Source organism: Ixodes scapularis, unplaced genomic scaffold, assembly GCF_016920785.2.
Source record: "Ixodes scapularis isolate PalLabHiFi unplaced genomic scaffold, ASM1692078v2 PGA_scaffold2__306_contigs__length_199485367, whole genome shotgun sequence".
NCBI classification, from domain to species: Eukaryota; Metazoa; Arthropoda; class Arachnida; order Ixodida; family Ixodidae; genus Ixodes; species Ixodes scapularis.
The window spans coordinates 65,947,793-65,966,253 of NW_024609857.1; the positions used below are offsets into that span (position 1 = coordinate 65,947,793).

Consider the following 18,461-nt stretch of genomic DNA (forward strand, 5'->3'; position numbering starts at 1 on the left):
TGTTTGTTACTTGCCGCACAGAGCTGTCATCCGAGAAGCTTCAAGCACTACAAAGTTACGGGTGGTTTTTTATGCGTCTCGGCACACTACGCGAGAGCTGTGGCTCAATCATGATTTGCAGAAAGGGCCCAATTCGAACAACAACGTTCTGAAGATCCTGGTGAACTTCCGTTCCGAAAGGATAGTGCTATTCGCCGACATTCAGAAGGCTTTTCTCATATCAGCGTGAAACCTGAGGGCAGGGACGCCTATTGTTTTCGGTGGTTTGACAGCTCTCCCGTTCTTAGAGAGAAATATGCTCCCATTCAGGAGTTTAGAATGACAATCGTTCCTCTCGGGTCTACTGCAAGCCCTTTTTTCTTCACAACGACCTTGCAGCATCACTGGCGTTCAGTCGAGGGAGACGCCAAGGCAACGGCGAGGCACCTCAAAAGTGTTTATATGTTGACGACCTGACTGTGGGTGTCTCATCAGACGAAGAAGCGAGGAAACTCTACGAGTACTACACGGAAATTCGTGCTAAGGCAGAAATGAGGCTTCAAAAGTGGTCGACGAGCTCAACAGAACTCAAGGATCCCATTGAAAAGACAGCGGATGAGGCATCCGCGTCCGCTGAATCGTCAATTCTGACAAGGTACTGGGTGTATTTTCGGACACCAAACAAGACGATTTGCAAGTGAACCTCCAGTCACTGTCAGATTTTGTCGATAGAGGAATGGATACCAAGAGGTGAGTTCTAAAGGCCACTTCGAGACTCTTTGACCCTTTTGAAACTTTTCTCTCCATTTAGTGTCCGAGCCAAATTTCTGTTTGAACATATTTTGGAGAGCGGAATAGACTGGCACACCTCATTGCCGAATGATTTCTTAAGGAATGGCTTGCATGATGCGGCGAGCTTGCCGAACTTGACTCCCTCTCAAATGGCAGATCCTTCTTGAGGGAAGAGTAAGCAATTAAGTTCAGACAACTCCATGCTTTCGCGGACGTAAGCACTCAGGCGTACAGAGCAGTGCCCTACATGTGAGTCAAGGACACCAACGGAATCATCAGCGTACGGCTTGCAATGTCCAAGGCACGTGTCGCACCTCTGAAGATATTTACCCTGCCACGTCTGGAGCTCGTCAGCGCTCTTATCGGATCAAGGTTGATGACTTTCTTGACTGAGAAGTTGGATTTGCCCGACCTGGAATGCTACATTTGCACAGATTGCACCATCCCCCTCAGTTGGATTCAGGCATCGGCAAGCAAAGGGAAGCCAGTTGTGTGCGACAGGGTCGTGGAGATCTAGAGCAACACCAACCTTCTTCGGTGGCGACACTGTTTAGGGACGGACAACCCCGCGGACATGCTCACCCGAGGAGTACCCGGCTCCAACCTGACCCTTTTCCAGGCGTGGCGGCAGTGCCTGCAGTGGTTGTCACGTTATCCCGAGCTCTGGCCTCAAAGAAGAGAGACAAACGACAATGTTCTGAATGCTGCGGCAAATCACAGGACCGTGGGGAGAGGCAAAAGCACAGTACTGCACAGCAACACAAGCCGTACAAGAGCCTCTCCTCGTGCTTACAGACTAGAGCAAATAGTTTAAGGCAATGAGGGTGAGTAAAGCAAATGGCTTAAGGCAATGAGGTCAAAGGTCGAAGAGTCAACTGCTCTTTGTCCACCAATGAGTTAGAGGAGGCAGAGAGGTACTGGATGAAACACATTCAGGAAGAAAGCTACAGCAAAGAAAAGGCAAACCGCGTTGATGGTGACCGCTTGCGGTCAGGCTCGCGTATCTGGGGGCTGCGCGCGTTCTTGGATGAAGACGGTGTCATCCGGATTGAGACTCGACTGCAGAATTCCCCGGCACCCGACGAGACCAAGTTTCCGGTACTACTTCTGGGAGAGAACCGTTTCACGAAGCTCCTCCTTCATCACAGGAATGTTCGCATTCTGCATGGTGGTATCAATGCTACTCTGTGTGAACTGCAAAAGCATTACTGGGTTGCGAGAGGGCAAAATAGTGTAAAACCAGTGATCGGACGCAGTAAATGTGTCTTCGACTCAAGCTCAAACACATGGCCGCCCCGATGGCAGCTTTCCTTCAAGACCGCGTAACAAAGGCGGAACCGTTCGATGTCTGTGGCGTGGACTTTACTGGACCGAGGTTCGTGAAATCCGGACCAAACAGGGTCAAAGCATATGTAATTGCATTTACATTCACTGTTACGCGAGCGATACATTTAGAACTTGTGTTGGATATTTCTACCAACGCCATTCAGACAATTTGTGTCAAGGCGTGGGTTGCCTCGAATCATGTGTTCTGAAAATACACTGACTTTCAAACGAGCTGATAGAGATCTAAAGCAGATGTACGCAATGTTATGTAGTTCCGCTTTGAAAGAATACTGCGCCACCAACTAGATCGCTCGGAAGTTTATAACTAAAACAGCCCCATGGTGGGGTGGATTATGACAGCGCGTGTTGAGACCGGTTAAGAGTTGCCTGAAAAAAGCAAAAAAACATAGGAAAAACTGCACTTGATGTCAATCATATCACAACTGTACTAACCGAAGTTGTGGCTGTGATCAACTATCAACCAATGACGTAGGTCTACTCCGAACCAAACGAACCAAATGTCTTTACTCCCACTCACTTCCTTTGTGGTAGGAGGCTAGCTACTTTACCTCATCATAAAAAGAGGAGGCGTGACATCCACTCGAACGGAGCTGATTAGGAGATGGTTACACCACCAGCGATTAGTGAAAATGTTTTAGAACAGTTGAGCTAAAGAACAGCTGAACAGAAAGCCTTAATACAGCAGCAGTCTCAATGTCGGTGATGTTGCAATTGTGCGTGACGACCACGTTCCTCTGCTGTTTTGGAGAACCGGCAGCATTATAGAGTGTTTTCGAAATCACGACGGAAATGTGCGCGCCTACATGGTAAAATTATGTAACATTTCAGAGGTTAGGCGCCCTGTTCAGCGTCCCCCCTACTCACTTGAGATGAGCCGAACTCATCTGCGGGGAGGATGTTGCAGGTAGAGTTTAACGTCCTCCTCGGTCGACTGGCTCGAACCACAAATCACTTGAGCCGGGGCGAGCGGCGACGGAGTTTGGAAACTCAACCCAGGTACACAGAGCTTTTCGGTCGTGGTCAGCGTGGTGTTGTTTATGACCAGAACAAGAAGAAATGGGGGAATCTGGGTGGCCGAGGTGTGGATCGGGTTTCTCTTTGTGTTGGGTCCTCCTAAATGAAGGACGAGGCTAACGCGTCTTCTGCTCGAATTGTCTTTGTAGTGACGTAAACTTCAGTGTATACGTTTCATAAACAGTTGTTCTTTTGAGATCGTTCAATCCGGTTCTACAGCAGTATCCACTGCATATGGTCAGCATCCAGTTCTATCATTCTCATTAGACTTCTGCCCTGTGTGAATATGCCAAAGTTCCAATGCGCTTTGATTTATGCCTAACGAGTTTCCCGTGTCCCAACCAGTGTGTAATGCCATATTCAGATAATTATTGAATTTAAATATAAAGTGAGCCTTACATTCTTTTTATTTATTTTTATGATATATTTTTTTATCTTTAAATGCCCCACTAAGAATATTTATTTATGTATTTATTTACTTTCTCTTATGGTCCTCGAGACAAAGGCAGATTCCCGATCCCGCCCCTTTCCCAAAGCAGTTCATAGCTAGACCCCTCGTTTATAGCAATCAAGCAACGCAACTGATGGCAGGGGATCAAGACGAACTTGATAGCGAACGTATTAATAATCAATACCAATAAAAGTCATTTAAGCGAACAGGAATAAAGTAAAATAGAACAGGCAATTTGTTATTATTGAATAGTGTAGTCGCTAAACACACTTAAATGTTTTTTTTTTAAAGCATGACAGACGTTTTAACGGAACCTGCAAATCGAAAATTTTGTCCGTCCTTCCGTCTGCGCATGCGTTTTCCGCTAAATTTTGCCAGAAAACTAAATTGGTGTTTAGGTCACGTGACACCAATTGATGTCACGTAATCTATACACCAATTAAGTGTGTCCGTTAAATTTAACGGGAAATGGGATGTCACATGACCTTACGACATCAGAGCTACGCATCAATTTAGTTCCCCCCCTATACCTTGCGGAAAAGCTTACGTAACGTCAGCTGGTGTCCCGTCATCTTGGCAACAATTTAGTTACCCCACAAAATTTGTTGGAAAATTTATGTCATGTGAATAAAACATTTTCAGTTTCCCCGCTAAATTTAGCGGGAAAATTGACGTCCAGTGACCTGACGACAAGTTACATATACATCAATACAATTTCATAATGGAACAGCGCGAATTTTTGCAAGGACAGAGGAAGGAACTGGACAGGACGAGCGCTGACTAACAACTGAAAGGTTTATTCTCAGGAAACCACGAAGAAAAACATACGACAACACGACTCTCTAATCACGATGGAAATGCGCATGCGCCTCACAAAATTGGGTGCTATCAGTTACACAATGTTATATGCGTCATCCCCGATCTAAAAACTCCACCTCATTGTTCAGCAAATTCAAGGAAGCCTGACTCACGCAGGCTGACCCCTCCTTCTTTATTCTATGAGCTTCAACAATCTCTCGAGTTTTTTGGTCCCTGTGTTTACACAAAACAACGGCTTTTTCAAGTAACGGTGTGCAGGCGCAGTCCCTGCAGTGTAACGCCAAGTGGGAGCTTGCCATACCTGTTAAAGAACTACGGTGTTCCCGCAGGCGAATGTTGAGGCACCGCCCCGTTTGTCCGACGTATACCTTCCCGCAAGTGAAGGGTATCTTGTATAGACGCTTTGCAGCAGCTGTGCATGGACGCCGCCATAACTGACCTTCAGTTTTTGTTTCCTCCTATTCCGTTTATTTCACTTCATCATTACCACAGAAGGCCAGGTTATTGCCACATTAAATTCAACTGTCCTTTTCTAAAGCATCGGCCTTTGTAGAGGATCGTTAACTACCGTTTCAGTTGCTCGGCATCTCGGTAAGACAAGAGAAGGTCACCAATGACGGCTGTAATTTGGCGCATGTGCAAAGCGTCTATACTACACCCAAGGTGCATGGCACGAACTCAATGCGGTGTTTTATGCCGCACGGGCTCTCCCCCTGTTGCTCTACCTTGTTAACGCGCTTTTCCACTGCAGAGCAAATACTGCTTAGCTTGTTATGTGCCGAGAACACAACATCTACCCCGAACTTCAAGGCTGCACTTTTAAAGCCGTGTGACATGTGGTGGACATACCGGACGACTGTGACCTCCTTTTTTACTTTTGTTGCTACTTTTCCCCGCGCCTCACCCTTAATGCTTGTCACTATTGCTTCCGCCACCGAGGCGATTACCGATTCCGGGAAACCGGCGTCTTCTAGTCTGCCTACCTGGGCGGCAAGGCTTTCTCCCACTCTGTGGTAGCAAGACTTTGTTACCGCGGACAGAATACATGATTTTGCAATGCCTCTTTTGACGAGCTTGGAATGCCCCGATCTAAAATCAAGGAGATTCTTGGTGGTCCTGGGATGATGCCACCAACAAACGTGGCTCTGGCTCACATGCACGCTCAGATCCAAAAACTGGATTGTCTGGTCTTTTAGGGTTTCAAAAGTGAACCTCAGGCCCATACCCTGCTCCTTGAACGTTTTTAGCGCGAAATCAAGGGTCCGACTAAAGTTACCTTTGTCGACGAAAACTAAATAATCGTCGACATACCTAAAAATCTTTTTAGCGGGGGCCTTCAACAGACCGTCAAGTGCCCTGTCAACCTTTGCAAGGAAGATGTTACTCAGCACGGGTGCTACCCTGGACCCTATGCACACCCCAGACTTTTGCACATACACCTTGTCATGCCACCCGATAAAGGTAGCTCTCAAATAAAATGACAACACTTCTAGAAACCCTTCGACCGGAATCCCGCATTGGGACCTAAACGCAACTTCATCGTTGAGGTCCGTAATGCATTCTTTTACGCAACGCATGAGGTCATCGTGGGGCATTGAGTAATACAGATCTTCAACGTCTATGCTAAACGCTGTACAGGGTTACTATGCTAAACGCTGTACAGGGTTACTATCCGAGAAATAGGAAACAACGGCATTTGAGCTAGGGATCACGAAAGGGTCCTCGGCATTTAACGTGTCCAAGTGCTTTTTGAGGTACCCAGACACAACACGCAACCAGGTGTCGCGCTCAGACACAATGGTGCGAAACGGAATTTCCGCCTTATGCGTCTTGGCCGCGAAGAAAACCTCCAAAGTGAGGTTCTTTTCCCTTTTTACCCCTGCACACACCTGCTTAAGGTTCAATCTTTCCAAAAGCTCCACGACTCTTTCCTTAACCTTCGCTGGTCTTTCTAGGACCGCCTTGAAGTTCTTCTGCACAGCACAGGTCGCCTTCTCAGCGAACATGTCCTCCGGCATGATGACGAAGAAGCCTTCCTTATCGGACACAAGTGCACGTAGCCCACTAGTAGCGAGAAAGTCAATAACAGGTTCTAAACTCCTACTCCTCGTAGGGACCCCCCTCTAACCTCAACAGCCCATCAACGCATCCTGCGACACACCTCGGTTTGTCCTCTTCCGGAACCTGGCGAGACACCAACCTTGAAAGGGCCAGCTTGTCCACTCGTTTCAGCGCCGGCTCAAAACAGAATTTCGGGCCCAACTTGAGGATCCGCCTGTGTTGCTCCGGGACTGGTTGGTCGCCGGGGACGAGTACAGTGCCTTCCTTGACGCGCTGCTTTTTCTTCGAAGGTAGATTGGGGCGTACCTGGTTCCATAGAAACTCGGTGAGCTGGATGGATGTCCTTGACCAGTCTTGGAACCGGTGGTTAGTTCCAGGCTGTTCAGGCTGGCGACTGCAAGCTATCCGTAGGCAATCCCTGAAGAAACGAACCTGCTGCCACCACTCCGAGCGAAGGATGCGGCACATCCTTTTCGAGTGTCCGGTCGCGGGGGCCATCGAACCAAAGATGGCATGTAGCTCGGGAGGGCACAAGGATGCGCTGGTGTACCAGGACGCAACTCTGGCCTTGCACACGTAAACCGCAATCCTGTCCAGTTCCTTCCTCTGTCCTTGCAAAAATTCGCGCTGTTCCATTATGAATTCATACCAACTCGCCCAGTTATCCTGTTTACTAAGTCTAATTTCTAGTACAAGGGGCTCTTTTCAGTGCTCTTACGACTTTCTGTCTAACCCCAACGTGCTGTCTTCACTGAATGCGGTTTACGTGTGCAAGGCCAGAGTTGCGTCCTGGTACACCAGCGCATCCTTGTGCCCTCCCGTTTAGGTCCCAATGCGGGATTCCGGTCGAAGGGTTTCTAGAAGTGTTGTCATTTTATTTGAGAGCTACCTTTATCGGGTGGCATGACAAGGTGTATGTGCAAAAGTCTGGAGTGTGCATAGGGTCCAGGGTAGCACCCGTGCTGAGTAACATCTTCCTTGCAAAGGTTGACAGGGCACTTGACGGTCTGTTGAAGGCCCCCGCTAAAAAGATTTTTAGGTATGTCGACGATTATTTAGTTTTCGTCGACAAAGGTAACTTTATTCCGACCCTTGATTTCGCGCTAAAAACGTTCAAGGAGCAGGGTTTGGGCCTGAGGCTCACTTTTGAAACCCCAAAAGACCAGACAATCCAGTTTTTGGATCTGAGCGTGGATGTGAGCCAGAGCCACGTTTGTTGGTGGCATCATCCCAGGACCACCAAGAATCTCCTTGATTTTAGATCGGGGCATTCCAAGCTCGTCAAAAGAGGCATTGCAAAATCATGTATTCTGTCCGCGGTAACAAAGTCTTGCTACCACAGAGTGGGAGAAAGCCTTGCCGCCCAGGTAGGCAGACTAGAAGACGCCGGTTTCCCGGAATCGGTAATCGCCTCGGCGGCGGAAGCAATAGTGAAAAGCATTAAGGGTGAGGCGCGGGGAAAAGTAGCAACAAAAGTAAAAAAGCAGGTCACAATCATCCCGTATGTGCACCACATGTCACACGGCTTTAAAAGAGCAGCCTCGAAGTTCGGGGTAGATGTTGTGTTCTCGGCACGTAACAACCTAAGCAGTATTTGCTCTGCAGTGGAAAAGCGCGTTAACAAGGTAGAGAAACAGGGGGAGAGCCCGTGCGGCATAAAACACCGCATTGAGTTCGTGCCATGCACCTTGGGTGTAGTATAGACGCTTTGCACACGCGCCAAATTACAGCCGCCATTGGTGACCTTCTCTTGTCTTACCGAGATGCCGAGCAACTAAAACGGTAGTTAACGATCCTCTACAAAGGCCGATGCTTGAGAAAAAGACACAGTTGAATTCAATGTGGCAATAACCTGGCCTTCTATGGTAATGATGAAGTGAAATAAACGGAATAGGAGGAAACAAAAACTGAAGGTCAGTTATGGCGGCGTCCATGCACAGCAGCTGCAAAGCGTCTATACAAGATACCCTTCACCTGCGGGAAGGTATTGGCCTCGAGATCGACCTAGAGGTGGCGCTGCGGTCGCGCTATCATCATCATCAAAGCGGGGATAGGAAAACGGCCGCCCCATAGGCTCTCCACGGTCGCGCGCGAGACGGCGTAGATTCTTGCGTTTATTTTGTCGCATACTATCGGTGGGAAAACAATTCTAGCGGAAAAGTATGCAGTACTTTTCGATGCTTCAGTGAAGATCGAATCGTGTTGCCAGCGTGCGGCCCAAATTTATATAATCGCTTCTGTGGGTGCGTCGTCTGCTCTAGGTAGACGTTGGAAAGCATGGATCACCACGACTGATGGCTGTCTGCGGCTAAACTGGAATATTTATGTTAAATATTTGTTTCTTTTAGAATGGATGTATCGGTTTATCAACGTGGGAATTAAAAAATAATAATAAATTCCAACCCAGCTAATATAATACTGCAACTGTGAGCTGTGAAATCGCAGCTTCTGGGCTTTTTTTTTTTTTAACGTCTAGCTTTTGCAGTAATATAAATATTTAGAATGAAGATAAGTTAGCGCTGTATTGGAAATTAACATGCTCTTGAGTTCCTCTGCCTTTTTACTGTGCCATAGTGTGGGTAAGGATTTTGGAGTCTGAACAAATCTACTGCGTTCCGATGAGGAGAGAGTGTCTCTTCTAGTTAAAATCTGCAAACTGAACGTTGGCAGCACAACTGAAACAAGTGAAGCAAACTGTTTTAATATATCTGCCGTGACTGTAATAAACGAGTGTAACCGAGCAACGTAACAATGTTTCTATTATTAAATGCGTTTCTCGGTAGTGCGGGTTTACCCGCTTCAATTTTCTCGGTGAGAGCCGCGGATGTCAAGAGGCTAATACTATAAATTTCTGGCTAAATAATCTTGTATTCAAACACGGTAGACTTTGCAACCCAAGCAAACGACGCGCACCACGACACACGGCAGTTTATCGATTAACTTTCCGACTATTCGAGTGATGCTTTTATTGCAATTTTTTTTTTTTTTGCCGGTGGAGTCTTGTGCTGGAGAAAGTCATCAAGGAGTAAAATATGCCTGCTCTAATATTTTTGGCGTCTTTACTTCTTTTGTGACACAGGCTTGCACGGTAAACCACTTCAGCGTGCTTGGCATTTCGCCGAGGGTGATTATACTGTTTAAATAATAACTTAAAAATACTTCATTTTAAAAGGCTTCTGTGTTCATATTTATGTAGGACTCACAACGTGAAGTTTAGAATGGGAATCCAATATGCCATTTATGACATAGTAAAACCAGTAAAAATATATATATAGTTTTAACGTCTTTCACGCAATATGACCGGGGAAAAATCAACATACGGATTAAGTGATTGATTAGTCTATTGAAGGATAGCGATCAGTCGGGTTAAATTTCTAATCAAACCACAGACCCACTAAACATTCAATGCTTTATGAAAGTCACGGTTTGTGCGAGATAGCAAAAATACGTGGGACCAGCGATTGCATAAAAAACAACACACTAAGATTATGGAAGCTTCCGACTTAAAAATAATCGCTTTGCTGAATTTCTACGCATGGCAAACGATACAACACAACCTTTAGTAAGAAGAAACGGCAACAAAAACATAAAACGTTTAATAAGAATGTCAAGCTCAGCCTGAAACGGGCTTGTGTCGTCGAGATCCATGCTTCTGAGCGTGCGCCCGTAGCAGACGACGCACGGCGGTTTCCCCGCTTTCGCGCGTTTCCAATTTCGGCCGCACGGTGGCGGCACGGTTCGATCTCGAGGCGAATACATCGGACAAACGGGGCGGTGCCTCAACATTCGCCTGCGGGAACACCGTAGTTCTTTAACAGGTACGGCAAGCTCCCACTTGGCGTTACACTGCAGGGACTGCGCCTGCACACCGTTACTTGAAAAAGCCGTTGTTTTGTATAAACACAGGGACCAAAAAGCTTGAGAGATTGTTGAAGCTCATAGAATAAAGAAGGAGGGGTCAGCCCGCGTGAGTCAGGCTTCCTTGAATTTGCTGGACAATGAGGTGGAGTTTTTAGATCGGGGATGACGCATATAACATTGTGTAACTGATAGCACCCAACTTTGTGAGGCGCATGCGCATTTACATCGTGATTAGAGAGTCGTGTTTCGTATATTTTTCTTCGTGGTTTCCTGAAAATAAACCTTTCAGTTGTTAGTGAGCGCTCGCCCTGCCCAGTTCCTTCCTCTGTCCTTGCAAAAATTCGCGCTGATCCATTATGAATCCATACCTTAACTCGCCCAGTTATCCTGTTTACTAAATACAATTTCCCCACTAATTCTTGCAGGAAAGTGGACGTCACATGAGTTGTACACCAATTTAATTTTTCCGCTAAATTTAACGGGAAAATTTACGCAATGTGACTTATGTACCCAGTTTCCCCGCTCAATGTACTGGGGAAATTGATGAGAATACTGGTTCTTCACACCCCCAAACGACGGTTTAACGTCTTCCAACTAATTTTAAACGATCGCACCTTCAATACTGCATTTCATGCATTGTAGCACATTTAAATCAAGGTCACGGCCTAGAGATTATTGGTCAATTCTCTTTTCTCGCTGACGGCATTATTGCTAAAAGGAAGCCAACACAGATATCAAATCTGACAGTAGAAAATAAGGTCCAACGAAACAGTGTCCCCTAAAAGGCAACTACATTCATTTACGTGACGCTATTTTTTACATATATAATACCACCCTCACACTTTCATCTCGCGCACCTGGATTGCGCCGGTCTCACTCCTCATGGCCCCACTTTACGAACTATGTGAGAACAAAGCACTCCGAGACAAAAGATAGGAGAGCGTACTTCAACCAGCCGTGCACGCGGATAGACGGGACGGACGGCTGCCCTTTCTACGAACATCTTGTTGTTTATCCCTTTTGCGAGAATACATGTGTTTGCCTTCTTTGTTCAACTATTCCTAATGTTCTAAAATGTCGATGCTAGTTTTTTTTTTTTTTTTCATATATTCTAAGATAAAACAGCCAAATTAGTAGGGGGACTAGTGGCGCTAAACGATAAATTAGAGCTCAATCATCAAGATGAAAAAGATGGGATGTCAAACACAATGATATAATGTAGCGATGAACCTGCTAATTTTTCTTGTGTTAACCTTTACGTGCACAGTGGCACAGAAGCGAAGAGTCGTGCTGCAGACCTTGAAATGATAAGTAGGTTTGCACGTTTCCGGTTTTTAGTTTTTTCAAAATTCGACGTACTTTATTCGGTGTTTATTTTAAAATTCTTTTTTTTTTCGTTTTTTTTTAATCTTTGGTGTATCGGTTTCTGTGCCCACAAAAGTTTACCGTTTTTTTTTTTCGGTGAATCTGAAGGAAACACCATCGAACACCGGATCAGGTGATCCTTCTAGCTCTGATATTTGTGTTCACTCAAAGAATAACGGCGCAGATACGTTGAAAAAAAAAGACAAAAACGTAGACACTTTATTTAACAAATATGTGCAACTGCAAAAAAAATAAATAAATAAAATAACAGATAAGTACAAACAAGTTAGTGCCCGAAAATATTGAACTTCACCTTCTGTACATCAGGATTACGTGATCTTACTATAGCAAACAGACATGTACTTCCCCAGATTCTCCTCGCTGATCCACGCTCATTCTTTCCTGTTAATGACACTGATCTTCGAGAATGCCCTCTTAACGTTAGCACTGGACACTGGCGGGCTGAGGAGATGAAGCGCTGCCTGAGCCAATATCGGCCAATCAACCAAATGTTACTACCAAAAGAGACACGGTGCAACGTTTTGAAGCACAACATATTTCGTGTACTCTGTAAACTCTGGCGGCAGAGCTTGCACCGAGCAAAAGACTTTATACTAGCCGACACTCGAACTTTTTTTAGGGCCAGGGACTTGACACACTAAGCCCGATCACAGAAAAGACACAGACATCTCGCGAAGGACAACCCAAGACTTTTTTGTTGCATGTTGAACCTTGGCAGGGGGCAGTCATGAAAATGTCACACATTGTCGAACCTTGCAACGCCCTCTTTCCCCTCCTCCCTCCCCCACCCTCTTACCGCCTATCTCGACGCGGCCCTAGAACACTGAATATTTGCAATTAAAACAAAATTTTAGAAAATGGATTTGGGGTATTTTATCGGCTTTTATCGGTTTAAACCGAAAACGCTGAACCTAAAAACTGACCTTTTTCGGTTAAAACCAAATTTCCGAAAATAGATTTGGCGTACTTTTATCGGTTTTTATCGGTTTAAACCGAAAACTCTGAACCCTAATTATGAGTTAGAATTCAGCTCCTGCCCGTTTTAATATCAACAGATTCTGAACGCACTAAAACGGAGTTTTTACACACTTCTAATGGCGTACTCAGAAAAAGGAGACGAGGCTCAGAGTTTACCGTGGTGGGAAATTAAGGTAATATCTCGTGTAATAATCGTAGATATACATGCTGACTACACTCACATTTTAACGCATTCATACTCCCACCCCCTCCTCGTCACCCCCCCCCCCCCCCCCCCCTTTTATAGAGAAGAAGTGCACGAAAACGAGTAGTAGATTTTTTTTATCTGATCTAAGCATAGTGTAAATATCTTATAATAAGTGTGCATTGTGCTTAGAAAAAAAAATGAATGGCACTCTTCATTAAACAATGCATCTTTAGCTGAGTGCTTAGTGTTAAGGGTAATTCAAAAGGTCTGTGGTTTCATCTTCCCCTTCCTGGACAGTACCTGACCTGTGCTGAAAACGAAGAAGACACAATTGTTGACGGGGTAAGTGATGTCGACATGACAGTTCTTGGCACTTTACCACGCCAAAAAATATACTCATCTACTGGTAATTTATTTTTCACGTAGAGTCCGGTCTTTTTAAATGAAGATGTTCAGTATTATTGACGCACGCAAAGATGTTACGACGCTATGTGTAATGCAATTATTGTGCCAGATCAACTCACTAGATTTGACGCATTTTTATTACATGCGTAAGCCTTAAGGTCGAAATAAAATAATTTGAGTCATTTTTGTAGTGTACTTTTACCAACAAATATAAGGTTTTGTGAGCTGCAAAATTTTATAGTGAAGTTTTATAGTTGTAAGTATTGTGTAACTGACATGTAATACGAAAATCTAGGTACCTTATTTGTTACCTGGATGAACTGTGATGTTTCAATGAACCCAGCATGCGCTTCAAATTTCTCGTATAATACATGTGTAAACGAAGGGGAGAGAGAGAAAGAGTTTGTGTGATTAGTTAATTTGCGAAGAGTATTTAGCATGGGCGCTGAATCCTAGCAAGGAAAACTCTGTTGGGATTACGTGAACATGCTAATGGATGGGGAGGCGTACAACCATTGGATAATAAGATTAGCATCGCCCTTCCGTAGGATTCTAATGAGTGATTAGAGATACATGAGCCCTTATGCACAACCTCTGCTGGGACAACGTTAACTGTAGTCATTGAGGGGACAGGTGTCTGCGGCGTCTCTTACAACTGCCCATGCATCCAGCGAGCAGGAAGCTTTGACTTCCGTCGGCGCTATGGCCGCGCATGCACGGCGCGGTATTGGCGAGACGCCGGAACATTATCAAAGGTAAGAGAACTCGCTCAGGAGGCGGGATAGCAGAAAAACTTTCCTGCCGTTCTCACCCTGAGATAAACGTTATAAAAAACTAACGATAAGAAAGGTTATGGATAACGTTTCTTATGTCAGCGGTTCGCGAACAATGACCGCGGTCGCTGGGGTCAAGGCAGATTTGGAGACGTCTCCACCAGGGACGACACATTAGGAATCCATGAATGTCATCGCACGGGACAGCTTTTCTAGGCAAACTCCCTGAGGCGTGGCCTCAAGAACGCTTGGCTATGGAACTAAATTGCACATATATTGACGCAATGAGCCTCATTGAGTGGAACATATTTTTTCTGCTCCCTTTCGGGGCAGGGAGCATCTGGTTTCTGAAATCAAACTGTGCCATTGATATTCTTATATTTCGAGGCCGCAGCTACGTTTAATCTCTTTAATGTTAGATAAGTAAAAACCCACTGGTGCTATCTCGTGTCCAGCCCACCGGTCCCACCGGATACGTGGATGTCTACTGCACGTCCCACGGGAGGGCGCCCCGAAAGTGCCCGCAGTGCGCCTCAGAGATCTACACCACAGTCGACGCTGGAAAAGTGGAAAGCACGGTAACGTTATTCTTCCCTGTGAAATATGTAAAACATTTCTCGCGACGTAAAGGCACTGTAAGACGAATTCGCTACATTCAACCAATTTCCGTGCCTTTCCTGTCTCGCAGGAAGCTCAGAGAGAAATCAACTAATATCTCCAAAGAAAGCACGGCTAACCTGATTAATATTTATCTGGGAACTAAATATAAACTTCAGACTCTATTTGGAATCTACCGGTTGCGAAAGAGAGATTGGAACCCAGATTTTTTTGGACCGCAATAATAAACTAGGCATCTCAGAATGAAGAAACACCGTGTGGAGATGACGCTATAGCGATGATTGTAGAATGCAATATATTGAAAACGTGACGTTATCTGAAGCAAAATATAACAAATAAAAATATAACTTCTCTATGAGCTGACGACCCTTTAGGTTTAATATTAGTCAAACAAAGAAATCGCATTGTGGACTCTTGTGGCATTCAGTTCAATGCAAGCATCTTGCCTCGGTGTTCGTGGCTCTCGGTGTTCGTGAACTGTACCGTGTCCTTGGTGATCAGGACTCGCAATTTTATGCCTCTTATTTTCTCTTTTCTCTCCTCTTTCGAACTCTTTTTTAACCTCCCCATCCCCTTCACACAGCACAGAGTAGCCAACTTGGACAATTACCCAGGTTAACCAACCTGTTTTATACCCCATTCACACGGTCAGCACAAAGGTACCTTTAACAAAGGTCCCTTTATTATCGGCGAATGAGCCCGTGCTCTTGGGACGCGAGCACACGCCACGCGCGGAAGATCGTTAATTGATTGGCCGCAGAGAATAAAGGTCCCTCAACTAAAGGTACCTTTACGGTCATGTGAATGGGGTATTCCACTTCTCATCTTACGTCCTTTCCTCTTTTCCACAAGAGAGAAAAACGGATAATCTTTCTTGGTGACAATATTACGGTTTGATTTTTTTTTTCTAATAGTAATAATACTAATAAATGCCCGTATCAACAATGCTATTTTCTCTTGATTGTCATGTTTAAGAGTACGTCGCCTTAAACCGGGCTAACACTGCTGATACATCATACAAAGGTTATTCTGCAAACATTAGTCGTCGCAATATCCGTGGTTCAAATGCCGCGTGTAAAACTTTTCTCGCTGAAGTCATTGCCATGCGGTGTTTGAAGCACGGATTTCGCGGTGACTGGCGTTGGAACCTATATGCAGACTGCCATTTGTATGATTTAGAAGCAGCGTGACCCCGGTTTTATAGAAATAATTTGTTTTTCGGTTTCATATCTTGAAACATGCAACGTTTTATTCTCTGACTTTCGGATTTCATCTCTCCCGCAAGCTCCGCATTCATACGGAGTAGCAGCTTTCCGCCATGTATAGTTTTTTATACAATCAAAAATCTGAATTTATTAATTTGATTATTTAGTTTTTGTGAGGAATCTGTATATGTTTTCATTCAGCTTAATTGTGAACAAACTAAGAGCTACAAGCCCGGACCTTTCGCCCTCTATACCGTTCTCTCTTATGAGGGCATGCGCGCATCATGGGGCCATCTAAGAAAACAAGTGTTTCTAAAAACACAGTATTAGAAAAAATGGATGGCACTAAGATTGGTTTCTGCAATTCTCGAAATGCGAGGATATTTACTGAACATAAATCGGGAAAAAATATTTAGTTCAAAGAACAGTTTAAATTTTCGTTGCGTAAACATCGACATGTTTTTTTGTTTTTTTTTTCTGTTCTTAGAGGAAGTGGGACTATTGTAATTTTCGTCCGCTATCCGCTCTTTCTCGCGTGAGTTGAAACGTGGTGGAGCTAGTGTGCAAATAGCCTCCAACCAATTCCGTTTTTGAACTAGAAGGCGAATTGGGCAGTATTTGCGAAATCAAATTTACACGCTATCCTAGGGAAACAACCACTTATAGCACTGCCAGATTTAAGTCACTATTATTATAAAATAATCTAGAGTAAAAGATTAGGAAATTTACGTGAACCAGAAATGTGCCTTGGCTACTCAATAGATGGCACCAATGAGTTTGTTGCCTTAAAAAAAAGGGCGAATTCGGTTCTTTGTGCGCACATGTGGTTCACTGCTTACCCTCGCTAGGAGGAGATGATACGAATTAGTGTGATTCATACCTCTATCGAGTCAGACCGACTTTCGCTATTCATTAAAATGACTTCTTTTTTGTTATCGGTGGGCAGCTGTTCCAGACCTGATCCTATACACGTGCTCTATTTATTCCATAGGTGGATGCATGCTACAGCAAAAAGGAAAAATCGCATCCCGTGAGTCTACAATGTATCGTTAATTATCAAAAGCAATCTAAATTTTTTAATTTCTTATGTTTAAAAATATATAAAAAAATAAACCCTCCCCCCCCCCCCCCAAAAAAAAAAATATATATATATATATATATATATATATATATATATATATATTTATTTATTTATAAAGACATGAGTACTTGCCGGGGTGCTCGAATAAAAGTAATTTATCCAAAATTTACTTGAATCGTTACATCTGCAGCTGATCAAGTCATCAATTACTATGTGGTTCGTATAACGTAAATATAAAAGAGTCTGTGTCCCATTCGCACTTAAGGTTCAAATTCCTTTTATTTGGGTTATAAGTGATGTAATGCAGTGACAGAGTCAAGGGATTGATTCACAGTATATCTTTGAAACCATGTGATATATTCAGTATTTACTAAACGCTTCTGGGTAACATTTTTATGCAATATTTCTTTTTCACAAATTGCTAATGACATTGCGGTCTTCCAATATATTCAAAAACATATGTTTCCTTCGATCTCAGCTGCAGATCTCAGAACTAGAATTTTTTTTATGCGGTTGTCAATTATGTCAATATAGGCTTCTATTTTTACACATTCTCGACTTGCTTGTTATTGGTTTTATGTTACTGTGTTACGAGATTTGGATACTGCTATTATGCTGAAAGTGTGCACAAAAGATGCAACGAAACTCTTTGTGGCATGTATTGCAGTTATACAAAGAATATGCGGCTTACTTGGAGAAAGTTCAACAGAAGACGGAAGCGATCGAGGTTTGTGCCAAATTTGCGACCCCCTTCCACTTCACTGTAATTTTATTAACGTAATTACGCTCGTTATTTTTGTTTAATTGGAAGACTTGGCCATATTGCAGTTACATTTGTATTCCATACAGAAAAACAAGGGTCTTTGAATCACCTCATAGGTTACATTTTTAATATTCTTCTAATAAGCATTTTTAATTTGTGTGCTCTGTTTACACTATGTTTAATAATGATTGAACAACGCTGTCAAAGCCGCTGGCGCGAGCATAAGGTTTGATTCCCCAGGTCATCCGCACGTGTTCTCGCGCAAATGAAACTATAGATGAAGCCACGCGCCAGCGCTAAGTGTGTATCGGGGTATCAGAAAGGGGGAGAGAGAGAGAAAACCTTTATTCAAGCCGCCCATGTCCGGGCAGTGGTTACTAAGATGGTGAGGCTTCCCGGGGGCTTTGGCGGTCAGGTCGGAGCTTGAATGAGTGTTGTCGAAGTCAAGGGGTCCCGCACATGGGAAGTGTGTTGCACTAGGTGAGGCCAGAGGACAGGACGGAAGTTCGACGGGGGGGGGGGGGGGGGGGGAGGGGTCTTGTCCCAGCTCTTCCAGATAACGGGAATGTGGGAAGGGAGGAGATGTGGAAAAAGAAAGTGGAGAGATTGTTTGGTGCGAGGGCAAGACCAGTAGACATACCTCGCCAAACCTCACTCATGAGGGCCCTCACTCACCCTCACTCACCCTCATCTTTACAGGTGAGATGAGGTTGAGTGAGTTTCTGAACCCCGAAAATTCAT

The 18,461-nt window shown here is 44.4% G+C and overlaps 1 protein-coding gene across 1 annotated transcript in view; it reads left to right on the forward strand.

Annotated features, from left to right (window-relative positions):
* The window catches only part of LOC121047713, a 76,716-nt gene that overhangs the window by 48,819 nt on the left and 9,436 nt on the right, over nt 1-18,461 (forward strand). Inside the window, exons 10-13 of the mRNA XM_040503180.2 lie at nt 13,173-13,217; nt 14,509-14,631; nt 16,868-16,906; nt 17,625-17,684. Of these exons, the coding sequence (XP_040359114.2) occupies nt 13,173-13,217; nt 14,509-14,631; nt 16,868-16,906; nt 17,625-17,684 (267 nt within the window). The remainder of the gene's footprint in view (nt 1-13,172; nt 13,218-14,508; nt 14,632-16,867; nt 16,907-17,624; nt 17,685-18,461) is intronic.